General features: G+C 37.9%; 1 protein-coding gene across 2 annotated transcripts in view; it reads left to right on the forward strand.

Moving 5' to 3' along the window:
- Positions 1-14,824, forward strand: part of pdlim5b (PDZ and LIM domain 5b) — a 135,812-nt gene that overhangs the window by 92,416 nt on the left and 28,572 nt on the right. For both annotated transcript variants that reach the window (XM_039677252.2, XM_089126119.1), the window contains exons 4-5: positions 7,432-7,465; positions 8,834-9,423. In XM_039677252.2, coding sequence (XP_039533186.2) covers positions 7,432-7,465; positions 8,834-9,423 — 624 coding nt within the window. The remainder of the gene's footprint in view (positions 1-7,431; positions 7,466-8,833; positions 9,424-14,824) is intronic.

The following is a 14,824-nucleotide window of genomic DNA, read 5'->3' on the forward strand; positions in this document are numbered from 1 at the left end:
GTGTGTTTTCTTTTCGCGCGACATAAACTTGTTTGACTTGGACCGGCACAGAGCGACCGGTGAATAACATCAATATAGCGCGAGTCGGCTCCGTATGCATTCATCACTTTCGCGGTATTTGATGTCATTACCGATCGCTCTGTGCAGCGCCGGTTCAAGTTAATAAACAAGCCAGTAAAAGTGGAGTATGGAGCGCTGCAGGTCACGGCACGCGGAGAAATGGCAAGTGGGAGAGATGAGGGAGTTGGAGGATGCGCCAGCGTCGTATAAGTCTATGGTATAAGTCCGGTGTGTGGGTACATTTTGGATTTCATGTTATGATATTTTAATTTAACTACAGTGGCACTTTATGTATAGATAAGAGCTTCAGTCATACGTTTCCAAACCCTGCACTTTAATTTTAAGTGGAAAAAAGTACCCTCACATTTTGGGAATAGAAGCATTGTTGATACTGTTTTTGTGTTGAGGTTGAATTTCAATTTCACTTTATGTTTATGGCCTTTGCTATTGCTATAGCTTAATTATCTATAGGCAATGAGGTTTCATGTATATTGACATTTAAAAGACAGTGTTTTAAGAGTTCCTCTATTTTTCTTTTAAAAGATAGAATTTTGGTAAGAGCTACAAAAGTTAGCAGTTGATACATGAAAGTTAATTTCTTTGTGTAAATAAGATTTATGTGATAAAAATGCACAAGTTCTTGTAGAGATAGTGATACACATTCTCCTTTTTTTGCCAAATAAACAAAAAGCATGTCAATTTCTTCTCTCTTGCTGTGTCAAAATCTCACCTAGCTTTCCTCTGAGATAGTCCCAAAATGTGCTTAAAGTCAAAGAGTCAAATTCAGTTTGTGCATGATTGCATGAATATAATATATATTTTTTTAATACTGTATCCTAAAGTGTGGATAATTAAGCTATATATCACATTCTGAAGTACATTTCTGGAGTGTTAAAGATTAAAAGAAAAAATAACAAGAACCGTACAGAACCGAAAACCGTGACCCTAAAACCGTGATACAAACCGAACCGTGGGTTTTGTGAACCGTGCCACCCCTAGTATCTATACACATTGATATTGTGATCTCTGATGCTTGTTTGAGCATTATAATGACCCCCCCCCCACACACACACACATATATATATATATATATATATATATGTACGTGTATAAGTGTATATATGTATAAGTTACAAAATGAAGACAGATTTCACTGCCAGTTCACTTCAGTGTTCACACACACACATAGATCCAGTGCAGGCTATATGAGTCCCCTGTTGGTAAGGTAAAAATCGGCCAGAGTTTCAGGTCCCCACTTGGCATGTTTTTTAAAAAATAAAAAAATGCATATTTAAAGTTATATTATGAAAAAAGACCTCAAAAGAGAATTTTGTATGTCATTTTTTTTTCTTCAAAATGACCAGAAACACTAGTCCCCTCTTGGCCAGTATAGAGCGATAGTCCCCTGTTAGTAATATAGACGTGTATGTGTGTGTGCGTGTGTGTGTGTGTGTGTGTGTGTGTATAAAGTGCAGGGTTTTTTTTAGATAAAGTAGAATTTCTATAACTATGTGTTGAACTAATAAATCACTCTTGTGTGTGTTAAACACAATCTACTTAATACCGACAACTTCATTATAAAGATAAATAACAAATCCAAAAAATATATGATTATAATCTATGACAAAAAAAGCCATTACAAACTATATTAATGGAAAATACACATTGCTCTTTGTATTGTTGTAAAATATTCATGAAAAACAAGATAACAAAAATCAAAAAGATAAATTATTTTAGATATAGCCATGTTTTAAATGTATAGCAGAGATGTTAATTGAGGCAGCAACATACAAACTTTCTAGAACAACATGGACCTGGATAGCTGGTTTTTATGGAGGACAGTGAAGAGGAAGAGGGTGCAAATCAAACAGCTCATTCTCAGACTACACAGCAAACGGCTTAAGTTTTTAGTGCTTTGTTTGAGGTTTTTAGTGCTCTGTCCTATCTTTTATCAACACATAATAGATAGAACAGAACAAGAAAGGCAATTAATAATCTGTCATTGCGTCACTGCATTATGATATGAAAGGCTCAGTACAGTGTGGCACAAACCGCTTATGCGCATCCCGAGTGGAGAATGATGCGCTTAAAGCCACATGGAGTTACAGCGCACAGCGCATCGAGTCCGCATTGATGCAAACTCTACAATACACTTCTTTTTGATAGTCAAAGCGGGGGTTATGTTTTTACACGTCGTACAGAATAACCCTAAAGGCACCAAGGTGGCAGTGCCACCGGCTTTATATTAAATATAAATATAGCTGTGAGCAGCGATAAAGGGCCAAAGCCGGCGGTACCACCATCCCGGTGCCTTTGGGTAACTAAAGGCATCGGGGTTGCGGTGCCACCGGCTTGGGCCCGCAATCGCTGCTCGCAGCTATATTTTTATTTTATATTTTATTTAATTTTGCTTCATTTAATTTTATTTGAATGCCATGTATATTCATTCTATTACAATGCCAATATAAAATATTATTATTTTTTAATTTTTTTAATATGTATTAAAAATTATAAATTATATTTATTAAATGTTGCAAATTCATTTGTCTTTATATTGTTTTATTTACATCAAAAGCAGAAAAATAAATAAATAAATACGAAATGGTTACAGTTTTATAATATCCAAAACAATCATACTTCAACATTTACAACATAAAAATGTATTGATTATATTTATGCACAGTGTCACAATTATTTATTGTGGCAAGTTATTTATTTTTTTAATTTGGCAAATGATTTTATTTTTCTGTTTTGAACATTGTCTGACTGTGAGCATCAGTAAAGATGAAGAAGTTACACTCTCTATTCAGTTTCAAACATATCAGCCTGTATAACCACTTCCCTTTTCCGCATTATTTATCATTTCATCCTGTTATATATGATGTTTTTATTTGCGAGTCCATTTGCAGTGGATCCCTCTGGAGCTGATAATGAATCTCTTGAAATGTCGTTTGGTGTATATTAGTTGTGGCGGTGTGGAAGGACTGTGAAAGGAAAAGCCATTTTCTCTGTGAGAGGATGGAAACTCAGGTATTTGACATCAGAGCTTTATAAGCTGAATAACAGCTCGCCGTTCACTCCTCTTCCTCCTCAGGCTCCCCGTATGCCAGAGACATTATCAAACATCTGTCTGTGTGTGTGTGAGTGTGAGTGATATGAGGAAACCCTGCTGAGCATTTTATTTTTTGTTTTCATTAATTTTATTACTTTTTTTTCTTTTTTTTTTTTACCTATTTTATGTGTATGTTATTGTTTTGTTCTTATTTTGTGTTGCTATTTTAATGTATTTTCTTTTCTTCTATTTTATTTTAAAATTTTACTTTTAAAATTCTCTTTTATTTTATTTTTTTATGTTTTATTTTAGTTTTTTATTTTTGTTGTTTTTTATTTTATTGAATTTTATGCTTTTATTTTGTTTTTATTTTTTGTTTTTGATTTTATATGTTTTATTGTTTTTGTTTAGTTTAACTGTTGTTTTATATATATTTTTCATTTTGTAGTTTTATATTTTTTATTTATTTTTATTTTAGTTATTCTTTATTTTGCTTAGTCTGTAGTCATTATTATTTTAATATAAAAAAAATAACTGTATATTTATTGCAAAGGGTGTTTAAGTGGTGACTGATACAGAAAACAGCAGCGTCTCAGTTTCACGTCACGAGTCTTTGTTTATTTGGGCTTGTGGAGTGTTTCGCTGCTGCCTGCATTTTCCCAGCGCGTCCCGTCAGTATCAAACCCTGGGGCAAAACAGCGTGTTTGTGAACGCTTTTCCTTGAGTGTCCTGTTCGCGTTCATTGTGTTCTTTTAAAATGCGTACTTTTATTTTGTATTTATATATATATATATATATATATATATATATATATATATATATATATATATATATATATATATATATATATTTGTGCATTTTTTTATTTTATTTTTATTATTTATTTATTTTTTATTATTATTTTTGTATTTTATTTTATTTTGCCTACTTCATAATCATTATAATTCTCTTCCATTGGGGAAAAAAAGAAACCATGAAAAAACATTAACTTAAATAAAACCAGTTGAGAGACAGCATCCAGTCAACTTGCAGATCCTGTCTTTGAAGAATGATCGCAAAAAATATTTAATTTTATTTTTGTTTTAGGATAGATTTGGAACAATTCTAATCATTTTCCATTTAATAAAACAAAACAATATATATGACCTAAAAGCAGTGGTAGAGGAAGCAGGATCATTCTTTAAAGATCGCTCATCTTCCTCTCCGCCGCTTCTATTGTTCATGTTCAATGAGTGTTGATTATTGCTCTGTGTGAGCGCTTTTAACTTCCGTCTGCAAGTGTTCCCAGCACTCCACCTTTGCTCCTTATTATAACATGAGTAGGACCGTCGGACACACTGGAACCGGCCTTGCAGAAGCTGCTCGGCTTTCCTAATATGGAAGCGATTGAGGATACGGAACGAATCTGCAGTTTCGTAGGAAGCGAAGGCCTGTTTGTCGCCTGTTTTGAGGACGGAGGTTGTTTATGAGGAATGTGGAGGTCGTGTCGGATGTGATGTTGATTAATGAGGACCAATGAAGCCGTCTAGACGGTGTGACAAGAATGCGCTGATAAAACAGAACATAAAGTACGTCTGTGAGCTCCTGAAAAACAAAACATCTCCAAATGCACAAACCCTGATGCACTTTCACCAGAGGGTTGTTGACACAGTCGTTTTTCAGATTGTGTTTGGGTCACAATGATGGGAACACGGCTGGATTTAACTATTGTTTCAGGGCTCCAGGCGTATGCAACCATTTTTTAAAATTGTGCAAGTTCAAATGTGACGTGATCGTATTTGTGAGAATGCATGGTCACACACTCGATCGGTGTCTACCTGGCTTTGCATTACAGCAGTTTCACACTGCGAGCGTGAGCAGGGCGTATATTTGCTGCGCTGCTCGCGCTCAATTAAAGTGAAAACACGCTTTTGCTGCACAAATGAAACCAAATATGATTTCCTACCAAAAGAGTGCACAGAATATGCATTTCTAGTGTGCTTAACAAGAACTGGAGTATGTCAGAAAAGTCATTTAAACTTGTAATTAATTTAGTTTGGGTGAAAGGTGTATTTACAAAAAATCAAGACACTGGGTTTGAGCTATACTGGGACCAGCCACCGGGGGGCGATCGAGACACTGGGTTTGAGCTATACTGGGACCAGACACCGGGGGGCGATCAAGACACTGGGTTTATGAGCTTTACTGGGACCAGCCACCGGGGGGCGATCGAGACACTGGGTTTATGAGCTATACTGGGACCAGCCACCGGGGGGCGATCGAGACACTGGGTTTATGAGCTATACTGGGACCAGCCACCGGGGGGCGATCGAGACACTGGGTTTGAGCTATACTGGGACCAGCCACCGGGGGGCGATCGAGACACTGGGTTTATGAGCTATACTGGGACCAGCCACCGGGGGGCGATCGAGACACTGGGTTTGAGCTATACTGGGACCAGCCACTGGGGGGCGATCAAGACACTGGGTTTATGAGCTATACTGGGACCAGCCACCGGGGGGCGATCGAGACACTGGGTTTATGAGCTATAGTGGGACCAGCCACCGGGGGGCGATCGAGACACTGGGTTTATGAGCTATACTGGGACCAGCCACCGGGGGGCGATCGAGACACTGGGTTTATGAGCTATACTGGGACCAGCCACCGGGGGGCGATCGAGACACTGGGTTTATGAGCTATACTGGGACCAGCCACCGGGGGGCAATCGAGACACTGGGTTTATGAGCTATACTGGGACCAGCCACCGGGGGGCGATCGAGACACTGGGTTTATGAGCTATACTGGGACCAGCCACCGGGGGGCAATCGAGACACTGGGTTTATGAGCTATACTGGGACCAGCCACCGGGGGGCGATCGAGACACTGGGTTTATGAGCTATACTGGGACCAGCCACCGGGGGGCGATCGAGACACTGGGTTTATGAGCTATACTGGGACCAGCCACCGGGGGGCGATCGAGACACTGGGTTTGAGCTATACTGGGACCAGCCACCGGGGGGCGATCAAGACACTGGGTTTATGAGCTATACTGGGACCAGCCACCGGGGGGCGATCGAGACACTGGGTTTGAGCTATACTGGGACCAGCCACCGGGGGGCGATCAAGACACTGGGTTTATGAGCTATACTGGGACCAGCCACCGGGGGGCGATCGAGACACTGGGTTTATGAGCTATACTGGGACCAGCCACCGGGGGGCGATCGAGACACTGGGTTTGAGCTATACTGGGACCAGCCACCGGGGGGCGATCAAGACACTGGGTTTATGAGCTATACTGGGACCAGCCACCGGGGGGCGATCGAGACACTGGGTTTGAGCTATACTGGGACCAGCCACCGGGGGGCGATCAAGACACTGGGTTTATGAGCTTTACTGGGACCAGCCACCGGGGGGCGATCGAGACACTGGGTTTATGAGCTATACTGGGACCAGCCACCGGGGGGCGATCAAGACACTGGGTTTATGAGCTTTACTGGGACCAGCCACCGGGGGGCGATCGAGACACTGGGTTTATGAGCTATATTGGGACTGAGCGAGTGTGCGTTCACAGACACCAGAATGAACGAACTCACAGTAACGTTCATCAGGCAGTAACTCAGTACGTTTAGTTCACGTTCGCCCCAAATATGAACAAGTTCATGAACTATCGACGCACAACACAGAATTCTGACCAATCGCAGTGCAGTTATGGAAATGCGTTCAAGACGCACGCATCTGGCCAACATCGATATCGGCCATCGATATCAAGACACATCTGGATGTCACGTGACTGCATTTTGGTTAGTTTGTTTCGTCAACTGATTCGGACCAGAGCAATCAGTGTGGTGTGAAAAGGAACCAAAACGCCTGAAATGCTTCAAAGTATCATTTTTCGCCCTTGATGCAGACCAGTTGAACCGAACTACAGATGTGAAAGCACCCTAAGTCACCGACGAGCTTCCAAACCACCTAAAGATTCCTCTGGAAATCTCATAAGTCACTTCAGATACTAAAGCATTACGGCTCTTCAGAGACTGAGCTTGTTTTACACCGTGAAGACAGCTTGTGTAGTTATTCCTGCCTGGCCTCGTATGGCAGGGGATGCTGGGATTGAATGCCACAGTTTGCTCTCTGCTTTATTTATGGCCCGTGTAATGTAGCGTACAGTGGGAGCTGCAGTTAGTTTGAATGGCAGCCAGAATAGAGTCCTTATTCAAACAATATCAAGAGTCTCTGTCAAACTAGTCCCATTATTTGCATATTTACATGCTGACTTTTATTCATTCAGTGTTGCATTTGTATTTTACAATCAATGTTAAACATCTGTTTTGTCTTTGCAGATCTTCCGGTGTCGCTAAAAGAGAGACCCCAAAGGTATGTACCTTCAAAATAATCATAATATAACATGTAATGCGTGTCCTAACTAGGTGCATTTCCAGTGTCAAATGCTGGCTTAGTGTGTTTAAATGCACAATAAAGTGCTAATAGTTAACCACCCCAAAATAGCTTGTCATAATATAAAGTGGGACCATGCATCATGTAGCTGATGATGTTCTCCTTTCATAGACTTGCATCAAAAAAACATAAATTGTGTTTTTGTCAAAGATTCAGATCGACGATCGAGTCCGTCATCATCTCAACGCTTCACAGTCGTTCCCTCTTTAAGGGTTCAACATTTCATTCAGTAACATTATACAGTTTTGATTTATGCAGTTTGATGATTGAGATATTTGATCGCTCGTTTCTGCTTCTTCTTCACTGTGTTTTGATCAGGAGATTCTGTACTCTTTCAGAAGATGCGTAATAGCGCCCCCTACTGTATAACTCTGAAAACACGGATTGCTCGTCAATAGCAGGGAAAGAGTTACAGTAAGAACATATTTAAATGTATGGTGAGTTTGGACCAATTAGATTTCACCGTGGGCGGGGTCTCCTAAAGCATTGTGACAGGTTATAAATGAGGTATTCAATAAAACGCCTGGATCCAAATCAGTTGTTGCGGCGGGTGAGGTTTATAGCTTTGCATCACGCCTGGTTAGGACACGCATGTGACGTGTATAGCATGTTTGAAATGCCTGATCTGTTGCATGACACTGAAGAACTGCGTATTTCCCCTCATTACAGTTTGTTTCTGCACTCAGAAAGTTGGTGTAGAATTTAATTTGAAACAATATTCTCATAAATTGCTTGTCAATTTCACAAATGATTGCAAAGAAATGACACGCAATGAATTTTGAAGTATGAAAACTGATAGTATTTTCTTGTAATATTTATTTTATTTATAACTTTGATTTTTTTGTTTTTTTTTCTGTGTGGGGAAATTTTTATGATATTTGTGTCTAATATTTGTAATGTTCATGAATAACCTAGGAGATTTAAAAGAAATAACAAATTTCGGATTGGAATATGCACAATATTAAGTTAATGTAATGATCAACGTTATTTAATGTTGACATCAGTTCTGCTGACAATGTTTGCAATTTAAAAGGTTTGATTAAATCAAATAAATTACATTTGCAACCACACTCCAAAAAAAAATAAAATGCTGGGTTATTTTTACCCCAACGTTTGGGTTTGTCCATATTGACCCAACGGTTGGGTTAAAACAACTCCGCTTTTTTTTTTTTGGAGTGCATGCTTTTAAGTTTAGTGTGCGTTAAGGCTGTACCGAGGGGACGTGGCTCCTGCATGTGTGTGCTGTGACGTGAGCATGTGCTGCATGTGTTTCATCACTTCCTGTAGGAGGAACCACTGGAGATCATTAAGCCTGTGCCCATCAGCCAAACGCCTGCAGCCGCCGCCAGTCTCGCCCCGGGCAGCAACGCGTACAATAAAACTGCACGGCCCTTCGGCGGGGCCGCTAGCACAGTTCGCTCCGTCAGCCCGTCCCTGACGCCCGTCGCACCCAAAGCCTCCATCCCCTCCGCATCTTCTGCATTCACTCCAGCGGCTCCTTCCCAGCCGCCGCCACCTCAACCACCCTTCCCACTCGGTGGCTCTGCCCACCGGCCATCTAGCTCCGCCCCTAAACCCGCCCCCTCTGCAAACTTATCATCCACGTCCTCATCTGGCTCCGCCCACCGCTCATCTAGCTCCACCCATAACCCCGCCTCTGGCCGCTCCCCCTTTGCCAACTCGTCCTCCACTTCCTCCTCTGGCTCCTCCTCCCCGGCGAGAGTGACAGCTCCTCCCCCTCCGGCCCCCGTCGTCCCTCAACCCTCCGTCTATAACACGCCCATCAACCTCTACTCCAATGTGAACGCGTGCGAGGTGGCCATGGGCCAAAGACGTGGCCTGATGGAGAGTAAAGGCACTGGGGAACATCATAACGGGTAGGTTTGACTATTATCAGTTCTTGATACTTCTGTTTCCTTCGTTTACTCTTCCTCGCTTTTCTTTAGATGACACATTGTGCCCCTTTTCACAAGATATAATATAAATCTATGGTGTCCCCAGAATCCCCCAAAATCCCAAAAAATTCTAAAATCCCCTTGGTAATGTATCATAGCTTGACAAATTTACCCCATTTTGGGTGTGAGCAAAAACGCCGTTTTTTTTGTGTGTGTGTCCCTTTAAATGCAAATGAGCTGCTGCTCCGCCCCGTTCAGAAGAGGGCGGAGCCTTTACACAAGCTTCAGATGCAATAACACAAATACAAGCAAATCTGCAAAGCTGTTGCAACGAGCGAGCTACTTATTACACATCTTTATGAAGATTATAAATATATATTATCTTCTCCAGAGATCCCTGGTTGAAAACAGATATGGGTTTAAAATAAGGAATATAAAACCTGTGGTTGGGTTAAAGCTCTTAAAAATGAATTACGCAGTGTCTTATTTGTCTAAATAATCCTTTAGAAGTGAGTCTACTGTTCTAGATGAGTTCTGCTGATCGTTGCTTACGTAATGGCTGTTGGTTGAGTTTGCTCGTGTAAACAGTGCTTTATGGATGGTTACATAATTTTTTAATTGTCACAAATGCTGTTTTTGGTGCTGAAACGCATTTGGATGGGAGTTTCAGTCCACGGGATGTTTTGAAAGCTAGACAATACACACACAGCTCTCTGTGGGGGAGCGCATGGGAAAGTTGGGCGTTGGGAGAAAAGTGATGTTTTGAGCGAGTGACTCTCTGTAGAGACAACCTCAGAATCACTTATTCCTTTCATTAACAGGCGTTTCTAGATGTGTATTTTCATTTACTAATTTATATTTATTTATTATAAAAAAATTTTGATTAATTTTATGTTTTTTTTATAATTATTAGTATTATTATTTAAAGGGAAATGCTACTAGATACACTTGTGGAATGTGCTACTCTTGTAAGAATAAATGAACACTGCAAAAATTATTTATTTTTTTGTTAAATTATATATATATATATATATATATATATATATATATATATGGTATCTATTTTTATTTATTTATATTTAATAATTACTATTTAATTATTATTAATTTAAATATATTTTAAATGTATCTATTTTGTTTAATATTTATTTATGAATTTAATTATCTTATTTAATTATTTAAATTGAAGTATTAAACTTTGCGTGTAAGCGTGTAACCTTGTTTATATATATATATATATATATATAAATATATTTATATTTATTTATTTATTTATTTATTTATTTTTCTCCGGAAATGTCTTTGTGTTTAAAAGCACATTTTTCATGTCTTCACCATTTGTGGTGTTGTTTTCATAGATGGGTTTTATTTACTCACCCACTTTAGTTTTGACTTGGAAGTCAACAGCAGATCAAAGAAAAGTCGTAAAGCGGTAATGAGTCTGTCTGGGACCGAGCGCGCTCCCTCTCATGTGGTTTTAGTGATCCTAGTAAACATGTAAACTGTGTGTCCCACATGCTGAGACTCGGATAAACAAAACGCTCTGCTTGAGATTCTGACCACAGGAGGAGAGGAACGAGCAGCGGTTAATTCCTTGTTTTGGACGTGTTCCTCATAATATATTATTATGAGCTTCCTAATCCCAGTGATGGTGAAGTCAACAGGAAAAAAGGAAGAACACTTCGACCTTTTTCCGTGACAGACTAAATCCCAGGAACGCTGATGGATTATCCAGAGAGATCCTCTCTTCCTTTGTCCTGATTGTCTTAAAGGGATCGTTATCCCCAAATAATGTTAACCCTTAACCCTCAGGTGCTCTTCGGTCATTTCTGACCGAAACATGTTCTGTTTTGAATTTTTAAAAATCACAGCTTCATCGCAATGTTACGAAACTTTGTGACTTTTATGGCATTATGTATGTGAACACACACAAAAATTGAGGTCATGATCTGAGCATGCTAAGTGGTCTTAAAAAAATAGTCACACTTGTGGTCTTTGGTCAAAAATGACCCTCATAAGAAATGAATGGGAAATTTGTCAAAAATGAAAAAAAAAAAAAATTGTGAATTTTTGTTTTTTTGTCAATTTTTTTTAATAAGAAATAGTTTTTGAGATTGTTTCAACTATATATTCAAATCCACCAACAACAACAAAAAAAATGTGTTCATAAACTTCACATGCTTCTCCATAGAGAGCTGTACATGCCATCTAGTGGTTACACCATGATTCTACGCTTTTTCTGGTTACAGCAGATGGTGCTAATTTTCTTCAAAAAAATATTTTTTTTCTGAAGGCCTAGACTCTATATTAAACTAAAATACTGCGTTCATATTTTTTTGAAAAAAAAAAAATATATATATAGAAAAATATATATTTTTTCCATGGCAAAAATAAACCATAAATATTGCATAAATATTAATAAATTCAATTAAATTGTCTCAAAATACTAAATTAAAAAGAATAAATATTATAGAACACAAATAAATTGCATTGGTTTTACTGGGATGGAGAAAGTTTAATTTTTAGGTGTCCGGTCACTTTTGACCAAGAAGATAACAAGTGTGACTCCGAAACGAAGAGCACCTGAGGGTTAAACGCGTACCTCGGATCTTTATTGATCCGGGACGACACTCATTTTTTAAAGTTAGACATCAACCTCCTTAGTATTCCTCAGATTATTCATTATAAAAATATAACAAGAAAAAAGTATATATAAGAATGTCTGTTTTTGTGAAAAGTGTATTGGGTTGCTATAGTGACCCGACGTATGTAACAGTGGAAGTATTTATTTTCCGATGACTGAATAAGTGCAGTTCACCTTTATTCCTCAAGGTGGCAGTGTTTTATGCACAATAATGACGTGATGTTTCAGTGCAGGCATTAAACAAGAATACATGAGTAGAATGGAAAAAAAAAACATTGGACAATGAACTACTTTTATGATATTTTATGGGGGTTTATTTTTGGGTTGTTTTTGTTGTATAGAAGCAGCTTTAACATTTAGCGTAACATCTTTTGTGTTCCATTGAAGAAAGTCAGTCACATAAGTTTGGAACAGCATTAAAAGTCGAGTACATAGAAAACAGATATTATTTTTTTGGGTGAACCGTCTCTTTACATCATAGAGGCCTCAGAAGAGCATCATGTTTTCCGTCTAATTTGGATTTGAAAGATTTGAAACATCAGTGAGACATTAAAGCTTGTGCTACTGTCTGTAGTTTCCAAACAGTAATCTCACACACACGCACGCACACACGCACTCACTCACTTGGACTCACACTCTTAGAAGAAAAGGTTCTATATAGAACCTTAAAAGGTTCTATCAGTGCTACGTATTTGGAACCCCTAAAAGGTTCTATACACTCTTAAAAAAAGGGTTCCTCTGGGTTCTATATAGAACCCTGGGGTTCCATACTTGGCCAATAGAACCTTTTACCAAAAAAATGGTTCTATATAGAACCATTTTGGAGTTCCATATATGAAGCGGGGGATGAACCATTTCTGTTTCTAAATAGAACCATTTCTTCTAAGAGTGCAGTTATCCTGCGGATGCAGATTGGTTCAGGTCGTCAGTGATGTTGTGATTCTGAAGCGTCGTTGTTATTTCTCCTCCTGCTGGTCTTTCCACTCATCATGTTCGCCGCCCGGAGCTCTTGGTGTGTGTATCTCTGAAAACACACCTGGTGTTTGCCGCTGTTGTCCACGGGACGCACCTGTGCTGAGCTTCCCCTCACATCGGTCCATCATCCCGTCAGAGCCGCCCAACCCTTCTGACCACAAATATTTACTTCAACTCTTAATTATCAAGGGTGTGTAAGTTATCAGTGCAATTGAACAACAGCTCCGCACGTTCACGGCTCTCCGGTGTCGGTTAATGGTCACATTGTTTTTCATGTTTTTTTATATTATATTTAAAAAATTTTATTTATTCAACTTTTATATGATTTAATTATTAGTTATTTTTATTAGTTATATATGTTTTTATTAGTAATATAAAATATTATTTTCAAGTTTTTTTTTATTTTAATAATAATTATAATTTTAATCTAGTTATGATTTGTATTTGTTTTAGTATTAGTTTTTTATAAGTAAGCGTTTTATTTTTAATACAAATTATTTATTTTAATTGAACTTCTTTATTTAATTTAATTACAATTTATTTTGACTAGTTTTATTAGGGTTTTTGTTGATGTTTAATTATAATGAATTGATTTATTTTGATTTCAATTCTTTTTAAAGTTATTTTATATTTTTTTGTAAAATGATTTAGAATTTTTTTTGTTTTGATTGCATTTATTTTATTTTTAAATTTATTTGAAAGATATTTTCCTTTTGTTCAATGAAAAATACTTTTATTATCAATCCTCGTTAATATTAATTTCCACATAATACATTATTAAAATCAAAAGTTGTTTCTGTTAATATTATTTAATGGCCCTGAGCTGACATGAACAGTGGTATTTTTGTTAACGAAGATTAACAAATGTATTGCTTAATACTTAAATCGATCCATCTTATCTAGGGCTAACTAATGGGTCCTTATTGTAAACTGTACCTGTAATTATTTAAAAATTGTATTTATTTTCATCTTTAAATAGACGTGTATGTTGAGTGAGTTAGACAGTGTGTGTTTACAGACATCTGGTCGCTGCTCCTCATTTACCGTGTTTAGCGTCCGCCTCGGCAGGAGTGTGTGTGTGTGTGTGTGTGAGATCCTCTACGAGACTTTCCAGCTGTGTTTACACACTCCCCTAATTAACATCAGCAGCCGGAGTGAGTTCAGACCCGCATTAAAGTCATTAACTCCACTGATGGAGGTGCAGGCTCTTCTGTGTGTGTGTGTGTGTGATGCCTGAAACACACTCAAGCACATGAACGCTGTAAGGGGCGCTATAGCAGGCCTTAACACTGCATATAATTATTTATGGGATTTTTTACCTTCAGGTCTTGTTTACCTGTAAAATATCTAAACATCTTTAAAACAAAAAAAGAAATATGACTTATTATGAATTATGAATTATCCTTAGTGACTTAAAATAGATGTAGATTTATTTTTATTTTAGCAGAATATTTAATACTTAGTGTTTTTTAATATAGTATTATTTATTTATTCATTTGTTATTCAGAAGACTTTTATCCTTTGTTTCTTAAAATACGTTTTTAAAATAGACTTTTTTATTATTTAAGCAATTTTTTTTTATCCTTAGTGACTTAAAATGTATGTAGAATTATTTATTTTAACAGAATCTTTTATCCTTAATGATTTAAAATGTGTTTTATTTGTTTTAGATTTATTTTACTTTTTTAGCACATGCTCCAAAGTGACTCATAAACGAGGAATACAAGAAGAGATTTACCCAAGACATACATGTATATGTTCTCT

The sequence above is a fragment of the Pimephales promelas genome, chromosome 23, assembly GCF_988280905.1.
Source record: "Pimephales promelas chromosome 23, fPimPro1.hap1.1, whole genome shotgun sequence".
Classification (NCBI taxonomy): domain Eukaryota; kingdom Metazoa; phylum Chordata; class Actinopteri; order Cypriniformes; family Leuciscidae; genus Pimephales; species Pimephales promelas.